Source organism: Oncorhynchus keta, chromosome 34 (assembly GCF_023373465.1).
Source record: "Oncorhynchus keta strain PuntledgeMale-10-30-2019 chromosome 34, Oket_V2, whole genome shotgun sequence".
Taxonomy (NCBI): domain Eukaryota; kingdom Metazoa; phylum Chordata; class Actinopteri; order Salmoniformes; family Salmonidae; genus Oncorhynchus; species Oncorhynchus keta.
This window is the reverse complement of record NC_068454.1, coordinates 64031420-64049438: the sequence shown is the minus strand read 5'-3', so window position 1 is coordinate 64049438 and position 18019 is coordinate 64031420. Positions and strand designations below refer to the sequence as shown.

Here is an 18019-nt window from a genome sequence, read left to right as displayed (position 1 = left end):
TTATGACCATGATCATTAAAGTACACATATGAGGCTTTTATTCTCTATTCAAAGCTCAAACACAATGTAGTTTTAACTTTAAACCACCAAAAACAGGGGTAATCGTGAATGTACAACAGAATTCCGAGAATCGTGTTCTAACAGTTTATTTACATTCTGTAATCTAATACAACAGGCATTTAATAACCTCTCAGTTTAAGACAAATGTTTAGAGCTGCACTGTTGCTTTAAACTATCATCAGATTACAACAAAGAAAGATTTGTCTGTGAGTCAAACTACAATATCGAAACATGCATACCATTTAGTATGAAGCCATGAATTGAGCACTTAGTATGAAGGCGTGCATTCTAAGTGGTACGCTATTATGACCATTGGAACATAGCTTTGGTTGGCTCCTTGACCTAATCTCTGGTTTTCCAAGCCAAAGTACTAAACTTGAAAATCACTTCTCTTCCCTTTTCTTCTTTTTCTTCTTTTTCTTCTTTCGATCATGAGGTCTCTCATCCGGAGAGCAGGAATCCCTGTGAATGTCCACACATTCAATTCACCAAACATATATACAGCCAAAGCATTCATCAACCAAAACTAAATGTCTAAATGTCAACTAAATGTCTGCAACCAGCCTTGATGTTGACTTCATACACTGTCAAATTTGAATGCATGAGACAATGATATTCAGTCAATCTACTACTCTGACTCACCTCTTTCTCTTCTTCTTGCTCTCCTTCTCTCGGCTGCGCTCCTGGCTCTGCTCTGGGCTGGGGTCTTTGCTGCGGTGGCATTTGTGGTGGGAGCCGTGTCCATCCCTGGAGCTGACATGAGATTGGCGGGACTCTGTGGAGGCAGACCGTCTGTCCTCAGACCTTCTCCTGAGAGACAAACGGTTCAGTGGAGTTTTTATTTTTTTACATGATCCTCTGATAAGTATTACAGTACTAATTGGATCTTGTATGAGCCGTCATGTAGGTAAGAAGACAATTGTTGGATTACCTGTGAGGGGCATGTTTGGACTCTCGAACCTCTTCCTTCCTCTCCTCCTCTTTCCACTGACTGGACAGTTCAACAGAGTGGACATTAATTACCTCCCGAATCACCTGCAGGATTGATGAAAAACATATCCAGATATAACACACACACACACCTCAAAGTAAAGTACATCCATTAACATTCTATTGAAACAGTCACACCCCCACACACCTCAGTGTAGGACTTCTTTGTGTTGTGGACGTTCTTGGCTCTGTAAGACTGCCGCCGTCTCTTGTAGTCCCTCATCTCAGCCATCAGCTCCAGGTGTGACTTGTGCTCGTTCTGATCGTTACCTGATGAACAGAAACAAACACAACAGATTCACTGGAATGAATTTAGAGGAGTAATTCATAGGAAAATTGGTTTAAACCACACTACTGATCTCAATAGTTCATGTTTATATGCCTACCCTTTTTGAGCTTGGCCACCAAATCAACGTAGAGGTCCTCGTTGTCGGTTGCAACAGCTTGATCCTTCTGTTGGATGGCCTCCCTTGTCACGTGATCAAAAAGAGCCAGTCGGTCTGCCACAGTAAGGTCACAGATAGCTCGCTTGTGGTTCTGAGGAACTTCTGAAGGATCTGTGGAGTAATCACCTGCAGCACAATGAAAAGGGCTTTACACACACTCACATGCTACAGAGTACAGATAGAGTCATGAGAAGTCACAAACTCAAAAGCTTTTAAGAACACATCGATCACATTGAGATGATCACTCACACCTTCAGTATTAAAGGGTTAAAAAAAGAGTAAAGGCCTTTCCCCAATACGTACAGGGAAAATGTGTGTGTACATGTGTGTAATGCCGCCAACAGAGGCAGCATGTTTGAAAGGATATGGCATTAAAGGATACTGTACGTAATCAGTAAGCCTGAACGAGGGGAGAACCTCCTGTAATTACTCACCCCTGTCACTGAAAACAAAACACAGAACACGTACAGATGACAAACTCAAAGAAACTATATCATAAAATAAAAAAACAACAGCCACCATATTTAGCCGTGTTAATAACGAATTAATGCATGTTAATGGAGACCTTTTTAGACATGGGCAAGGCACTGAAGACCTACAAGCTTGGTAAAAGAAAATATAAACATTGGTTGTTCTTTGGTGAAATGACCATTAAAGAATAAAATAATAAATATTTTGTGGGGCATCAGCACTAATGCTGATGGCCATGACTACAAGTATAGGGTTTTATCAGTGACCTAACACTAATGTAAGGGTGTAATGACCTTACTTTGGCTGTACAGTCCCTCTGTCCTAATTGACGGTGCACTTGCTCTTGCTTGTAGAATCACTTGTTGCTGTGTGTGTTTGTCTACAGGTGAGGCAGAACACAAAGAAAGATATGAGACAAGCATTGGGCTTCCCCAATCCAGGGTCAGTCCAGGGAATTTGGACTTTTACATTAAAAAGTGTAATAGTGTAACACTCACCCATTGTGAAGCTGGTAATGCTGGCATTCTCATAATACAGAGAGGTGTCATACATCTCAGCCTTGGGAAAGGAAAGGAGTTTACTTTTTATGAAAGCTTTTAAGAACATAATAACAGATAAGGTTGTTGCATAATTAGGGTGGAGAGTTTTTCCTGATCATTTGACCTCACCACTTTGGTCCGCTCTAGTTATAGGGTCCAGTTTATCTAGGTCTGGCCTTATGGTCGGGAAAAATCCTTACCCTAATGACAAGCTACACCAAAAGGTGTTGATGGCTCAGTTGATATTTCATTTTTCATTTTCAGAGTATGTGTGTGCATTTGTGATACAGTATAGCTCTTTAACCTGTTCCTCATGGGAGTATCCCATCTGGCTGAGTTGACAGGTGGCTTTGTGTCTCTCCATGCTGCTGCTTGGCACTCTGTGGTTCGGGTCATAGGGGCACACCTCCATCGGCTCCTGTGGAAGGTCATTTACAAGTTATAATCTCATCTCTGCTTGTTGTAGCATGCATGTCATGTATACAGAGATTTAATGAATCTCCCATCAACGATGGGTTTCCCAATTTATTTTGAGGCCTCATATCTAGCTAGCTACACATTCAAAACAGATGGTGCACATTTTAAGTATGGATTTTCGGATATTAGCTCAGGTAACGTTATGAAAACATTGATTATGGGGTGAACTAGTCCTATAAAGAACGCCGCGCTTTCAGGGCTAGGAGAACCACCCATCGTATCTGAGCATTTGAATAAATATAGCTAACTAGCTTCCTGACCTACCTGAACTGAGCCGTTGTCCAGATCCTGTCTCCATCCCAGCGTCTCGAACAGCTCATTCAGTTGTCTCTGGCAGTTCTCGGTGAACTCCGTCAACTCTTCCAAACTTCGCAGACGAGCCTGGAGCGTTTGGTTTTCTGGTGAATCGCACATGTCGTAGTCAGGTCAAATGTAAATTGTGTTTACATTAACAGGGGTTTCCTTACATTTTACGAGTTAATGTCCAACCTATATTGGATATGCAGATTTTCGACCGTTGTTCAGCACCACTGTCGCATTTTAACAGCGTTAGCTGTGTGGCGCATGTAGATGACGTAACCCTGACTGAGGTGCATTCTGGTAATTGAAAAATCTAAATTAATTTAAGGTTGAGTTTTAAATTGTACACATTTGCCGCTAAAAGCTGAACTGCAGCATACATAGGCCTACGCAAGTAATTAAATTAAATAAAACATGAGATTTAGTATAAAATATTACAGTTAAGCAGCTTCACAAAGTAAGGCATAGTGCTGTTGAAGTATCTGTCAGTCCGAATAGGGGGAAGGATTCGATAGGTAGATCTGACACTGACATGTCCTATCCATCGTCTGAGGCAGCTAACGTTATTTGTTGCTGGGATTTGCAAGCTTCTGGACAAAGGATCTGCTGGTGGGTGCGGCGGGACTCCACTTACTGCAAGCCCAGGTGTAGGTGTAGGTGGTGCCCATGATGATTTTGGTAGCATATCGTTAGATTTTTTCAACTTGGTGGGCTGTGAGACTTGCCATACTTGAGCAGAGTACTGGAGCACTGGATGGACAAAGCAAGTGTAGACTGTCAGAAGGTCTTGGAAGTTACATATACTACATCTTCATTAGAAGTTTAAATCAAGACAACAAGCAAAGGTTTCTTATTTTATTGGGTAAAAAAAAATGTTATTAATGAACCTCTCACAACACTGACATATAAAAGACCTTTAAATGGTATTTAAAACGCATTTGAATATTTAAACTACATTTAAATCAATGTAAAATACATTTAAAATACAAGGCTGACATTTAAAAACACAGAAAGTTCACTTGCAAACAACTTTTGAAGGAATGCATGTTTAGGTGGCGAAAAGCTGGTCATCGTGCAGCAATATGGTTTCCATCAAATCATTTGGATAGACTCCTTCTGATCTAAAAAGAAAGACATACAAACATTAGCTACTGCATAGCCCTACTTTATGTTTATGTGCTTCAGCAATGTGTAAATAAACCATGACCTTGAATAATTTAACTACTTACATTACTTCAAGTGTCTCTGTGTCCTCATAGGCTACTTCCTCCACTATTTCCACCTCGACTTCTACCATTATTGTCTTCCTCACTGGGAAACAGAATTATTTGATTAGAGAAAAAAACTACATAGCAGCCATGCTGGATCACCATAGAGAATAATGACCCTCTTTCACATAAACAGACACATACACTTACTTCCAAAATTGAAGAGAGGGGAACCAGCCAAACTGTGGCAACATCTTCCTGGTCCACTTGGTCCATGCACACAAACACAGCCATGGCCCTCTGTCCTGTGGCTCCTCCATTGACTGCCTAAACCATGCTGGGATGATTCTTCTCCATCAGCTCCACCCAAGGAGGGCTGGTGTGGGGGGACATCAATCCACATTTCAGGGGCATCTAGCCCTGTGTCACTCTGGCTTTGGATGCTAACTAGGTCTGTGTGGACAGGGCCAAAGGTACTCTCAGTACAAGCCCAGCCCCAGGGGTTCTGAACACGCTCTTGGGTGAGGCCATGGTCATCTGAAGACACAGGGGACAGAGGAGAGAACCTAAGAACATTTGACAAAAAGCTATTCTGTTCATACTATTGATGTCTAAAGGGATTCAAGCGAATGGAGAAACCAAGCAGATGGCATTACAGTGGGGCAAAAAAAGTATTTAGTCAGCCACCAATTGTGCAAGTTCTCCCACTTAAAAAGATGATAGAGGCCTGTAATTTTCATCATAGGTACACTTCAACTATGACAGACAAAAAAAAATTCCAGAAAATCACATTGTAGGATTTTTAATGAATTTATTTGCTAATTATGGTGGAAAATAAGTATTTGGTCACCTACAAACAAGCAAGATTTCTGGCTCTCACAGACCTGTAACTTCTTCTTTAAGAGGCTCCTCTGTCCTCCACTCGTTACCTGTATTAATAGCACCTGTTTAAACGTGTTATCATTATAAAAGACACCTGTCCACAACCTCAAACAGTCGCACTCCAAACTCCACTATGGCCAAGACCAATGAACTGTCATAGGACACCAGAAACAAAATTGTAGACCTGCACCAGGCTTTGAAGATTGAATCTGCAATAGGTAAGCAGCTTGGTTTGAAGAAATCAACTGTGGGAGCAATTATTAGGAAATGGAAGACATACAAGACTACTGATAATCTCCCTCGATCTGGGGCTCCACGCAAGATCTCACCCCGTGGAATCCACGGGGTGAGATGATCACAAGAAAGCTGAGCAAAAATCCCAGAACCACACGGGGGGACCTAGTGAATGACCTGCAGAGAGCTGGGACCAAAGTAACAAAGCCTACCATCAGTAACACACTACGCCGCCAGGGACTCAAATCCTGCAGTGCCAGACGTGTCCCCCTGCTTAAGCCAGTACATGTCCAGGCCCGTTTGAAGTTTGCTAGAGAGCATTTGGATGATCCAGAAGATTGGGAGAATGTCATATGGTCAGATGAAACCAAAATATAACTTTTTGGTAAAAACTCAACTCGTCGTGTTTGGAGGACAAAGAATGCTGAGTTGCATCCAAAGAACACCATACCTACTGCGAAGCATGGGGGTGGAAACATCATGCTTTGGGGCTGTTTTTCTGCAAAGGGACCAGGACGACTTATCCGTGTAAAGGAAAGAATGAATGGGGCCATGTATCGTGAGATTTTGAGTGAAAACCTCCTTCCATCAGCAAGGGCATTGAAGATGAAACGTGGCTGGGTCTTTCAGCATGACAATGATCCCAAACACACCACCCGGGCAACGAAGGAGTGGCTTTGTAAGAAGCATTTCTACGTCCTGGAGTGGCCTAGCCAGTCTCCAGATCTCAACCCCATAGAAAATCTTTGGAGGGAGTTGAAAGTCTGTGTTGCCCAGCAACAGCCCCAAAACATCACTGCTCTAGAGGAGATCTGCATGGAGGAATGGGCCAAAATTCCAGCAACAGTGTGTGAAAATCTTGTGAAGACTTACAGAAAACATTTGACCTCTGTCATTACCAACAAAGGGTATATAACAAAGTATTGAGATAAACTTTTGTTATTGACCAAATACTTATTTTCTACCATAATTTGCAAAAAAATTCATTAAAAATCATACAATGTGATTTTCTGGATTTTTTTTCTCTCATTTTGTCTGTCATAGTTGAAGTGTACCTATGATGAAAATGACAGGCCTCATCTTTTTAAGTGGGAGAACTTGCACAATTGGTGGCTGACTAAATACCTTTTTGCCCCACTGTATGTCTGTATGTTGGATAGCACTTTAATGAGCATACAAATAAATGGGAATAAGGGAGATGAAGACTAAATGTGGATAAAGAGATGCAAGGAGAGGAGATACAAGGGAAGAGATGGAGGAGCGATAATAGTAAGGTGTGGTGAGAAGCGATGACATAAGGTAGGATGGAAGGTTGGGTGCTGTTCTGTTGCAGTCTGTCGTTGTATCACGTGTTTGGTCCTGCTGTCTCTTTGGCCTGCCAATGGGCCTGCCGAGTTTGGGCAAGGCTCTTAGTCACAAGTCATCTGCCCACACTGGCAAGCACGGAGGCAGTGGTAGGTAAGCAAAGTCAGAATAGCAGAATTGAGAAAACATGTTAATTGATACAAACCAGCATAAACCCTGTTTACCCCAAGACAAGGCATGCCACTTGATAACAAATCTAAATCAGGGTTGAAACAGACAAGCAATGAAAGTCTCCTGTACTATTTTGCAATATTGAGCCTGCAATATTCTCTCACAGTTAACTCATACACCTCACTCTTACTTGTAGTATAGCAACTGATTGCTGGATGCTCCCTGGTCCAAATGGCATGTTCTTCCTCCTTTCCTTCTTCCTCATCCTCCCATTGCCTCAGGGTTGCTGAGCCAAGTCTGCCCAGGTGCCTATGGTGGCGTAGAGGCTCCCCGTTCGACCACAACCAGTTAGGGTTCTGTCCATACATCTCAATCGGGGCTTCTACTGTATACCAAGGCAAAGAGGAATAGCTTTGCGTGTTTGATTCCCTAGTTGATAATAGCAGATCTATAGGCTAGAGATGAGCCAGATTTGTGCATGGGCTCCGCAGCAGTGCCTTCTGATCCTGTCAGCCGCAGAACAGCTTTTCAGTGGAGGCACGATTCAGTATTTCCTGTCCATAAAGGAAGTGCACACCAATGGTTCTGAGACAAGAGTGTTTTTGATCTTGTGTAATGATGTAATGATGATTTTTGGTGGTCTTACTGTATTACAATACAACACAAATAAAATACAACATTATTAGCCTGTGAAACAGTTAATGCTGTGCAGTAGCATTAGGAACATGCACACTCACACATAATATATACACAAAATAGAATGCAATGGTTTTCCTGGTGAAAATAATGTTGTTTATCACAATAGTAAGACACAGAAACAATTGAGACAACTCACAATTGGGCATCATATTCACTATAAGTACTACTACTATATAGTATTACTTTATTACTTAGAGAAATGCAGTCAGCGTTGTATTTATCTTCATTGACAAGTATTACTGTCATATGATTGGCAGGCAGCTGGTCACATGTTAATGCAAGGCCAATCTGGAAATAGTGCATTGAGAGCCTCAATGAAACTTAAAAAACACTGGAATGTGCCTGGTGTATACCATTTACTTCCTCAAGTGTTCATTTCATGTTACAAAAACATACTCTTTTAAAAGTTTATACTTTGACTTCTGTTCAACTACATCCACTCTTTTACTCCAAATAAAGGTTTGCAAAGACAACAACCTAAAACTCAAATTCATCCCTCCCATTGCTTATTGTAAAGCAAGACACCCTGGCAATGCACTGATTTGAGACATAATTGTCTGTTGTCTATAGACTATTGGTTAGGTAGTTCAGAGTGAGTCATTGGGATGTTCAACTTTAGTCACTTTCATGACACCTGACCAATGTTGTCACTAACTTTTTCATCATTTTCTATCTGTCTCATTGTCTGTCTGTCTCGCAGCATGGAGGCGTCCCTGCTGGTGGCCCTGGCTTTGGAGGATACCCTGGTCAGCAGCAATACCCTCTCTATGGATATTTTGCTGCTGTTGCAGGCCAAGTAATAAGACTTTTAGCTTGACATATTGAGCTATCTGCTAGTCTCAACACAGTCAAAACAGCTTACTGTAGTCTAAAAATGCATAGCGTTGTTTCGGTCTCAATAAGTATTTTTCCCCCTCCATCTGTACCAGCACCAGATGAAAAAGAGCACTGAAGTGTGCCACAAGTCACGTTTCTCCTGCACCTGACATTCACCGCATGAAAAATAGGAAGATTCTGCCAGGCCATGCGTGCCTTGTTTAAGTTTTTTTAAATCACCGATCCAGCCTGTAGGTCTACTGAGAATCACTCAGGGTCAGTGGACACCGACAAAGCCCTAGCGTTCACTGATCACCCATAGACAGCTAAACAGTACCGTTCTAAAATCACAAGCGTAATTTATTTTTGTTTACAATGGCACCACCTGCAGGACAATTAGAGAACCTCTCTCGTCGTTCAATTGAACCAATCCTAGAAGTTATTTTATTTAGAGATGACCAACATTGCCTATAGAAATGTAGCAGTCACAAATGAGTTGAGAAACACATTTCTCTTGCAAAATGCTTTTAACACAATCAAAACTTAAAATAGTCTGTCACAAAATGTAATAACTCCGAAACAGTATCATTTGTCATCTAATGAGAATATTTATTTCTCAAAATCAACTATCACCCTCAGAATTTAGAATGCATGTTACAAGTAAAGCCATGGGAAGTAGGGGTGCTGCTCCAACCCCTGAAAAAGCAGAATTGAATAATAATTACTTTTATTCACAAAAGTAGTGCACTGGGCCTTTACTAGTCCTGTATTAGCAGACCGATATAGCCATCTGTAGTGTGGGCAAAACATTTTTTTCCAGCACATTATCTCTGAATTGATCAATTAGCTCAGTTGGCCAGGTGTGGTGCCAAGTTGGAACAAAATCTTGCAGTACTCCAGGAACACGGTTGCCTACCCATGTCATAGAGGTTAAGGTGGCTAGAGGTTTCTTCCATTTCCAGAGGCCCAGGAGGTGGTCTCAAAAAAAGCCTAAATTCTAGATTGAAGTTACCACCATCATGCCATAGGTTCTCACTTTCCTCCTGCTGCTGCTCCTCTACTTTAACATCCTAGTGCCCGTTGGGTATGAAGTTTAATGCTAGTTATTACTGCACTGTTGGAGCAAGAAACACAAGCATTTCTGTGCACCTGCGATAACATCTGAAATGCTGTGTATGCAACAAATACACTTAAATTTGATTTAGATTTGAGTAAAGTCATCAAGCAGCCATCTTGGAGGATGAAGTAGTATTCCTGAGTTACCTAAGCTGTTTCACACATAGAACATCTATGGTTACAGGGCTTTGACTGGATGATTCAATTCCAAGCACCAGATGAAAAAGAGTACTAACTTCCACTTAGTGAGTCCCAAATACAGTATGTCAAATAGAGAACATCTCACTTGTCCTTCAAATTGAACCAATCATAGAAGACAATTCACACATATGAAACCACAAGGCTTTTATTAAAAAATGCATTTTGTCAAGAACTAAGATGTAGATACTTATATGTAAGTAGATAATGCTCATATACACAGAGAGAAACATGTGTGCTAGAGTCATTGAAATATTCATACACATTTAGGTGTGTATGTCCTTTTATCTAATCTCAAAAAACAAAACGATAAATGCAACGGCTGTATCACTGCTTAAAATGGACGACCCTTCGAGGCCATTCAATGACACCAAAATCTGAATGAGCAGACATGATCAAAGGTAATAAAGTGTGTGTGTATCAGTTTGTATGATGAAATCAGAGAAGCCTCTGGAATATAAAGCATTGTTAGCTTGTTTAACATGGCATAACATGTTAGCTTGTTCATTGATTTATTCAAGACTTCTCCCACACTGCAGCTCTATTTACAGTCTAGTAGTTGACAGCATGGGAGGTTGTTGCTGGGGAGGAGGGAGGTTCTCCCTCCCTTGTTTAGTTGGCTGGGTGGGGGGGTCCCTCTGGGATGAGGGAGGTGAAGAAGGTGCTGATGAAGGACCAGGTGGAGGCCAGGAAGCCGTGGTGGCGGGGGGCAGCGGGAGCTGCCGGGTCCTCTGGGCCTTCCTCTCCACTGTCGCCCTCCTCATCCTCCAGCCCTTCATCCATCATTCGCTCCTGAGATGAAGAGAAACAGAACGAGAAAAAGAGAGAATAAGAGAAGGACCATCGGTTTGAAAAGCAGAGATGGAGAGAGAATGTGGCAGAGAGAAAGGAGCAGATTGGACACAGACAGATCAGACATAACCACACAGACAGAGATGGAATTCATCTTAGACAAGGAGCACCCACCATCTCCTGGATGTCCTGGTGTCGCTCTGCCTCGTCCTGATGAGCTAACCCCGCTCCTCCTCCTCCGGGGTTCTGCAGCTCTGGCCTAAAAGGGAACCAACCAGCCCTGTGCCTAGTTAAAAAACACAATCACAAAATTAGTATCTCACACACAGATACAAAGTAAACAAGGTCCTTCAAAATTATCCATTCTAATGTCAAACGGATAGTGTACAGATGAGAACTCACAAAAAGACGAGCAGCATGGCGCCTATCACCATGACGAAGCGGCCAAAGGAGGAGTAAAAATATAAGATGCTGAGCAAAATGGCGGCGCGGGAGACCGTGTACATCCAGTCCAGCCAATCACGGTTCAATTCGTCCTCATTTAGCACGGCCCCGCCCTGGGCATTCATCTGGATATTGGGATTGGCCGGCCTGTCCTCTTGGATAGGGTTAGGGGCGGGGTTAGGCTCCAGGGGAGGCGGAGCTTCATTTGGCTGTGCAGGTTGGGGGGAGCGGGTGGGACTGGGGGAGGAGGGAGGGGTGGAGGGGGGCTGTGAGGCCGCCACTGCTGCTTGACTGGAAGAGGGAGAGATTGGGGAAGTGAAAGAAAGACATAAATAAGTATTAGCTGATAGAAGCTAGTGAATATAACTCATTCCAACGTAGAAAAGTCTGTGATCCTTATGGGTTGTTAGGATTGGGCCCTAAGTGCAGATGACCCTGACTTACTATTGCATGTAGTAGTGGTGTGCATACATCTGCTGCCACCAGAGGACCTGCATGGGCATGTACATGGGGTGGGGGGGCACACCTGCAGCCATACCCCCCTGTACCGGGACCTGCGTCCCATCTGGCCTGTGGAGGAAAAACAGTCACATGTGCATTCAAAAACTATGCTCACACAATATTTTCTGCATTTTTCCCACCATTTTTAAAAGTTTTAAATGTAATTTCACTTCATTTTCTGACTACGTAGAAACTGAAAATTAGATTAGAAAATTGATCCGAGTCAGAAAATTGATCCCAATACACAAGAACAGTGCTTACCATTGCATTATACCAGTAGAGGAAGGATTTTGAGGGTTAAATTGGGGGAAGTCTCCACGGTGCCTTAGCCCATCATAACTTCCTGTTACTGAGGAGGCGGCGGACTGACTGTCCTGATTTGGTGCTGTGGCTTGGGAGGTGGAGCCAGCAATGTCTGAACTCTGAGTGACAATACATACACCAATCATAAACCAGCAGAGGAAAAAGGAATAAAAGCGTTAATATATTGGTAAAAAAACAATGCCATTATGGGAATAAGGACAGCTGCAAAGTAGGGCTGGGCGGTAGAGTATTTTACTATATACACACACACCGGTATTGATGCACAGACAAGTTTGGGTTTTTACTTGACCTTGTATAACAGTATTTCAATGTTTGGTTTGTTAAATGTGTTATGCCTCTCCACCATGTGTAATGGCAGTTGGTTCCTACCCTGTCACAATAGCCTCTCCCTCACTTTTTAGCATTCATTGTGTCAGACAGTGTGTGTGCCCACTATACTCCAACTTTTGGTTGACATTTCATTGAATGTCCAAAGCCCTGTTAAAAACACTTAGAATGTATGTGTTGCCACCCCAGGGTCATGCACCAATAATAAAGCATATTTAGAACTTGACATTTCATTTCTATCTGATTGAATTGTTAAGCTCCACAGAATGACTCCACACCATTAGACGTACCCCAGAGCTGGAGCCGGGGTCAGTGGTCAAAGAGCTGGAGGCGGAGCAGTGCGGCGTGGGCGACGCTGGAGGGGTACGAGAGGCACACACCAGGTGCATCATGTGATAACCCTCTTGCTGTAGGTGGAAATAGAGGGTTGGATGTGGGGGGAAAAGGAGAGGGGCGTAATTAATCATTTGATTCTGTCTTGGTGATCGGTGTGAGTGAGAGAGTGAGCGAGCACGAGGGGCAATTTCAGGGAACAGGCTAGAATTCAGGTACAAAGCCAACCTGAATGTTGCTTACAACATTAGATCAGCTATTGTTATACCATCACAGTCTCTTCTGCCTCACGCTCACCCTCTCTCACAAACACAAGGGGGTGGGCCCTATGTAATAAAGGCTCAGCAGTCGGTTGTCTGTTATGTTGAGTGAGATTTCTTTGATATTGCATAACAATTCTAACATTTCAGATACAGTGTTAGTCCACCACACTCCAAACATCGACCATATGCCACAGCAGAAAAACAGAGACAAGGTCGAGGGTGGTCTTTACCTTCCTGAGGACATCCCTCAGCTGCAGGTGGTCCTGGAGGAGATGGCCCGAGTATACCAGCCGCTGATCTTTGGATGACTAAGACAACACAACTGTCAGTCTGAGAAAGCCTGTTGCAGAATACACAACTAGAGCATTTAAAATCACATATTTTGGGTTAATAAGACCAAAATGCAAAAAATTACAGAAATGTAACATGTGTCTCTAGCTCTTAATTATGCAAGAACAATGGTGCTGAAAGTATATCAACAAGGTGGTAGGGCAATATTTCTTGCACATACACATGTATGTTTATTAATACACAAGTACTATTGCAACCATTGACCTGAATGTTTCACTGATCTGATACAATGACCGTACATGACATTAGAAACATCTCTGGTTGGAAAATGTGCACATTGTTTTTATGTAGATTTGAGAATATTTGCATGAAAATCTGGCAGCATTTGCATGGAAACACAGTTTGTGTTCCAGAAGAGACTAAGCATCTTCAGATTAGATTACATTCGTTTGGAGTAGATTACACACCTGAACGCATGCCTGCAGCGTCACAAGACAGTGCTTTACAGAATTTTCACATTATGTACAGAACCAGTCAAAAGTTATAGAACACATTCTCATTCAATGGTTTTCCTATATTTTCGCAGTTTTCTATATTGTAGAATAATAGTGAAGACATCAATACTATGAAATAACCCATATGGAATCATGCAGTAACCAAAAAAAGTGTTAAATCTAAATACATTTTAGATTTGAGATTCTTCAAAGTAGACACCCTTTGCTTTGATGACAGCTTTGCATACTCTTGGCATTCTCTCAACCAGCTTCATGAGGAATGCTTTTCAAACAGTCTTGAAGGATTTCCCATATATGCTGAACACTTGTTGGCTGCTTTCATTCACTCTGCGGTTCAACTCATCCCAAACCATCACAATTGGGTTGAGGTCGGGTGATTGTGGAGGCCAGGTCATCTGACACAGCACCATCACTCTCATTCTTGGTCAAATAGCCCTTATACAGCCTGGAGGTTTTGGGTCATTGTCCTGTTGAAAAACAAATGATAGTGGGACTAAGCGCAAACCAGAGTGGGTGGCATATCGCTGCAGAATGCTGTGGTAGCCATGCTGGTTAAGTGTGCCTTGAATTCTAAATAAATCACTGACCGTGTTACCAGTTACTCAGTTTCTCGTGTTTCTTGGCCCAAGCAAGCCTCTTCTTATTGGTGTCCTTTCTTCGCAGCAATTCAACCATGAAGGCCTGATTCACACAATCTCCTCTGAACAGTTGATGTTGAGATGTGTATGTTACGTGAACTCTGAAGAATTGGGCTGCAATCTGAGGTGCAGTTAATTCAAATGAACATATCATCTGCAGCAGAGGGAACTCTGGGTCTTCCTTTCCTGTGGCGGTCCTCATGAGAGCCAGTTTCATCATAGCGCTTGACGGTTTCTGCGACTGCACTTGAAGAAACTTTCAGTTCTTTAAATTTCCCGTATTGACTGACCTTCATGTCTTAAAGTAATGATGAGGTCAGGGCTTTGTGATGGCCACTCCAATACCTTGACTTCGTTGTCCTGAAGCCATTTTGCCACAACTTTGGAAGTATGCTTGAGGTCATTGTCCATTTGGAAGACCCATTTGCGACCAAGCTTTAACTTCCTGACTGATGTCTTGAGATGCCGCTTCAATATATCCACAATTTTCCTCTTCATGATGCCATCTATTTTGTGAAGTGCACCAGTCCCTCCTGCAGCAAAGCACCCCCTAAACAAGATGCTGCCACCCCCTGTACTTCACGGTTGGGATGGTGTTCTTTGGCTTGCAAGCCTCCCCCTTTTCCCATTTCTCCAAAAAGTACGATCTTTGTCCCCATGTGCAGTTGCAAACCATAGTCTGGCTTTTTTATGGCGGTTTTGGAGCAGTGGCTTCTTCCTTGTTGAGCAGCCTTTCAGGTTGTCGGTATAGGACTCGTTTTACTGTGGATATAGTTACTTTTACTCCAGCATCTTCACAAGGTTCTTTGCTGTTGTTCTGGGATTGACTTGCACTTTTTACACCGAAGTACATTCATCTCTAGGAGACAGAACGAGTCTCCTTCCTGAGCGGTATGACGGCTGCATGGTCCCATGGTGTTAATACTTGCATACTATGGTTTGTACAGATGAACGTGGTACCTTAAGGTGTTTGGAAATTGCTCCCAAGGATGAACCAGACTTGTGGAGGTCTACAATTTTTCAATTTTCTCTGAGGTCTTGGCTGATTACTTTTGATTTTCCCATGATGTCAAGAAAAGAGGCACTGAGTTTGAAGGTAGGCTTTGAAATACATCCACAGGTACTCCTCCAATTTACTCAAATTATGTCTATTTGCCTATCAGAAGCTTTGAAAGCCATGACATCATTTTCTGGAATTCTCCAAGCTGTTTAAAGGCACAGTCAACTTAGTGTATGTAAACCTCTGACCCACTGGAATTGTGATACAGTGAATTATAAGTGAAATAATCTGACTGTAAACAATTGTTGGAAAAATAACTTTTGTCATGCAAAGTAGATGCCCTAACCGACTTGCCAAAACTATAGTTTGTTAACAAGAAATTTGTAGGGTGGTTGAAAAACTAGTTTTAATGACGCCAACCTAAGTGTATGTAAACTTCTGACTTCAACTGTATCTGTGACAAACAGATGTGTATCTGTATTCCCAGTCACGTAAAAGCAATAGATTAGGGCCTAATGAATGTAATTCAATTGACTGGTTATATGAACTGTAACTCAGTAAAATCGTTGAAATTGATGCATGTTGCGTTTATAGTTTTGTTCGGGATACTTTGCAGATACTTTTACTGTGGTTATTCCTTTGAGAGTTAGACCTAGAGCCGAGCTGGAGCAAAAGCCTGCACACCCAGCAGCTCTCCAGGCGGACGGTTCCCCCTGCCCTATCCACTCCCTAGTTAATGGAATGGTGGGGATGAGGAAACCAAAAAATGGCAGTACCCACTCACCGGCTTGCTTGGGTACACATTTGAGATGTGACTCTTCAGTTTCTCCACTGTCCAGTTGAGAAAACAGTTTATTGTCTGGTCGTCATACTTCTGGTTGGGGGCCTTGATAACTAAGGTGACGGGACTGTCAACTGCTCCTGGGTCCATGGTTCATATTAATGGGTGTGTCAAGGGGATGGGAAAGGACAGGACCCGCCTCCTACACCTGAGGAGGAAGACTCCCTCAGATCATCTTCATCATTGTGATCTCAAGTCCAGCTCAGCCAGTGACTATGGTTGACATGGACATTCCCCCTCTAAAGAGCTGCCATTGGCAGGGAGATGGTCCTGTGTCCAATCACGATGTAATCCTGGTGGAGAGTGAAGCAGCTATGTTTCTTGGGGTTCTGTCAAATAGAGAAAGTGATTAAGACCATGCTTCTCAAACATCTGAACATTTTGAATGTTCTTACTTGTGGTACTAGCTAGGCTACTCAAATGTATTGACATGCACATATTGACAGTCTCTGGAATTGTTTATGTTAATTTATAATACTTTTTTTTTTTAAACTGGGATATTGGCTAGCTAGCTAATACTTTTAAATGCTTTTATAATGTAATTAATGAGGGAGGCACAGCCAGTCTTGATGATCACTATCTAATCCTATGTATGGCCAGTTTAAGAAAATATTGTTGCTCAATTGCTTAGTCAGCATTTGACTATATTCAACAGACAAGTCACGGATAAACACAGACACTGGACCCCTGACCTAGCTAGCAACAATTCAGGGAGACATTCGAGTCTTCAGAACACCTGTCGCGTTGCGTCATACAGCTGTCAGAACGAGCCATCCAGCCAGATACTAGTTCGCGAGCTACTTGTTTATTGTTTACACTAGCCACCAAAACTAGTCTATGTAGAAAGTAATTGTATGATGTTAACTACTTTAGCATATCTGACAAATATACGTTCGTTTTACACGAGTGCTGTGCTATCAACGCTCCAGAGATTATTGCTAACTAGCTAGCTAACGGTACATATTAGCCAAGCTAACGTTGCGTTAGCATATCATGAAATGTTTGTTTGCTACTTGTCTTGATAATACAACCACGTGACAGTATCGGGGACGGGAGGCTTATTCAGACACAACATTAACTTACTGAAGATTCTTTGAGTATTTTCGACCCCTTTAGACTGCTCCTTGCCAGTTCGACAGTTGTTTTTGGGGTGGGTCGGGGCGAAATACCGGAAACTACGTAATAATATTCCACTGACAGCTATTGGGTGAAAGTCATAGAGATAGATAGAGGGCACTATATTAACGCATGTGTGTTACTCGTCCAACGAAAGTATTTGTAAGTATATTAGAAATGTTGATGAGAAATGTACATGTTGTCAGTCTGGGAAATGTGTGTATAAGACATGTTCTGGGTGGATCTTCTGATTTGGTAGGAACATCCATCTTCAAGTTTGTGCTGTTCTTTTTGATAGTGCAAGATTCTCAACTAACGAAAAATATGTGAGGAATTTTATAAAAATTCTTACAAATTCTTCTCAAATTAAATCGTCCCACCCCAACCTCATCAATCTACACACAATACCTCATAATGGCAAAAAACTGATTTTGACATTTTTGCAAATGTATACAATTAAAAAATCTATGAAATATCACATTTACATTATTCAGGCCCTTTACTCTGTACTTTGTTGAAGCACCTTTGCCAGTGATTGCAACCTTGATTCTTCTTGGGTATTACGCTACAATCTTGGCACACCAGTACTTGGGGAGTTTCTCCTGTTCTTCTCTGCAGATCCTCTCAAGCTCTGTCAGGTTGGATGGGGAGCGTTGCTGCACAGCTATTTTCAGGTCTCTCCAGAGATGTTGTTTGGGTTCAAATCTGGGCTTGGGTTGGGC

At 42.3% G+C, this 18019-nt stretch overlaps 3 protein-coding genes across 4 annotated transcripts; all 3 read right to left on the bottom strand.

Annotated features, from left to right (window-relative positions):
• Window positions 1-130: 130 nt before the first annotated feature.
• On the bottom strand, window positions 131-3540 carry snrnp48 (small nuclear ribonucleoprotein 48 (U11/U12)). Its single transcript, XM_035751100.2, has 9 exons — window positions 3248-3540; window positions 2811-2924; window positions 2465-2525; window positions 2266-2346; window positions 1437-1622; window positions 1199-1320; window positions 992-1095; window positions 703-870; window positions 131-522 (listed from the first exon to the last, which is right to left on the bottom strand). Exons 1-9 carry the CDS (start codon window positions 3395-3397, stop codon window positions 444-446), a joined length of 1065 nt encoding a protein of 354 aa, XP_035606993.1. The 5' UTR covers window positions 3398-3540; the 3' UTR covers window positions 131-443.
• A 584-nt stretch (window positions 3541-4124) lies between these two features.
• Window positions 4125-7619, bottom strand: LOC118366544 (uncharacterized). 2 transcript variants are annotated; one of them, XM_035749159.2, is made up of 4 exons: window positions 7274-7619; window positions 4696-5028; window positions 4513-4594; window positions 4125-4404 (listed from the first exon to the last, which is right to left on the bottom strand). In XM_035749159.2, exons 1-4 carry the CDS (start codon window positions 7449-7451, stop codon window positions 4332-4334), a joined length of 666 nt encoding a protein of 221 aa, XP_035605052.1. In that variant the 5' UTR covers window positions 7452-7619; the 3' UTR covers window positions 4125-4331. The 2 variants fall into 2 exon arrangements, with proteins under 2 accessions (XP_035605052.1, XP_035605053.1); XM_035749160.2 differs by having other exon boundaries at window positions 4702-5028; window positions 7274-7618.
• Window positions 7620-10044: 2425 nt separating this feature from the next.
• LOC118367530 (homocysteine-responsive endoplasmic reticulum-resident ubiquitin-like domain member 2 protein) lies at window positions 10045-17405 on the bottom strand. Its single transcript, XM_035751099.2, has 9 exons — window positions 17265-17405; window positions 16125-16510; window positions 13127-13204; window positions 12591-12707; window positions 11911-12071; window positions 11593-11718; window positions 11107-11439; window positions 10879-10990; window positions 10045-10704 (listed from the first exon to the last, which is right to left on the bottom strand). Exons 2-9 carry the CDS (start codon window positions 16269-16271, stop codon window positions 10525-10527), a joined length of 1254 nt encoding a protein of 417 aa, XP_035606992.1. The 5' UTR covers window positions 16272-16510; window positions 17265-17405; the 3' UTR covers window positions 10045-10524.
• Between the last annotated feature and the right edge of the window lie 614 nt (window positions 17406-18019).

Bases quoted from the DNA above. Each gene is read 5' to 3' on its own strand.
- snrnp48 (XM_035751100.2), bottom strand. From the start codon at position 3,397: ATGTGCGATTCACCAGAAAACCAAACGCTCCAGGCTCGTCTGCGAAGT. The intron at 2,526-2,810 runs GTTAAAGAGCTA...TCCTTTCCCAAG, and splicing joins GATACTCCCATGAGGAACAG to GCTGAGATGTATGACACCTC. The intron at 2,347-2,464 runs GTGAGTGTTACA...CCTCACCTGTAG, and splicing joins CATTACCAGCTTCACAATGG to ACAAACACACACAGCAACAA.
- LOC118366544 (XM_035749159.2), bottom strand. From the start codon at position 7,451: ATGTATGGACAGAACCCTAACTGGTTGTGGTCGAACGGGGAGCCTCTA. The intron at 5,029-7,273 runs GTAAGAGTGAGG...CTGTGTCTTCAG, and splicing joins AATCAGTTGCTATACTACAA to ATGACCATGGCCTCACCCAA. The intron at 4,405-4,512 runs GTAAGTAGTTAA...CTTTCTTTTTAG, and splicing joins ACAGAGACACTTGAAGTAAT to ATCAGAAGGAGTCTATCCAA.
- LOC118367530 (XM_035751099.2), bottom strand. From the start codon at position 16,271: ATGGACCCAGGAGCAGTTGACAGTCCCGTCACCTTAGTTATCAAGGCC. The intron at 12,072-12,590 runs GTACGTCTAATG...ATTGTCACTCAG, and splicing joins ACCCCGGCTCCAGCTCTGGG to AGTTCAGACATTGCTGGCTC. The intron at 10,705-10,878 runs GTGGGTGCTCCT...TCTTCATCTCAG, and splicing joins ACCAGGACATCCAGGAGATG to GAGCGAATGATGGATGAAGG.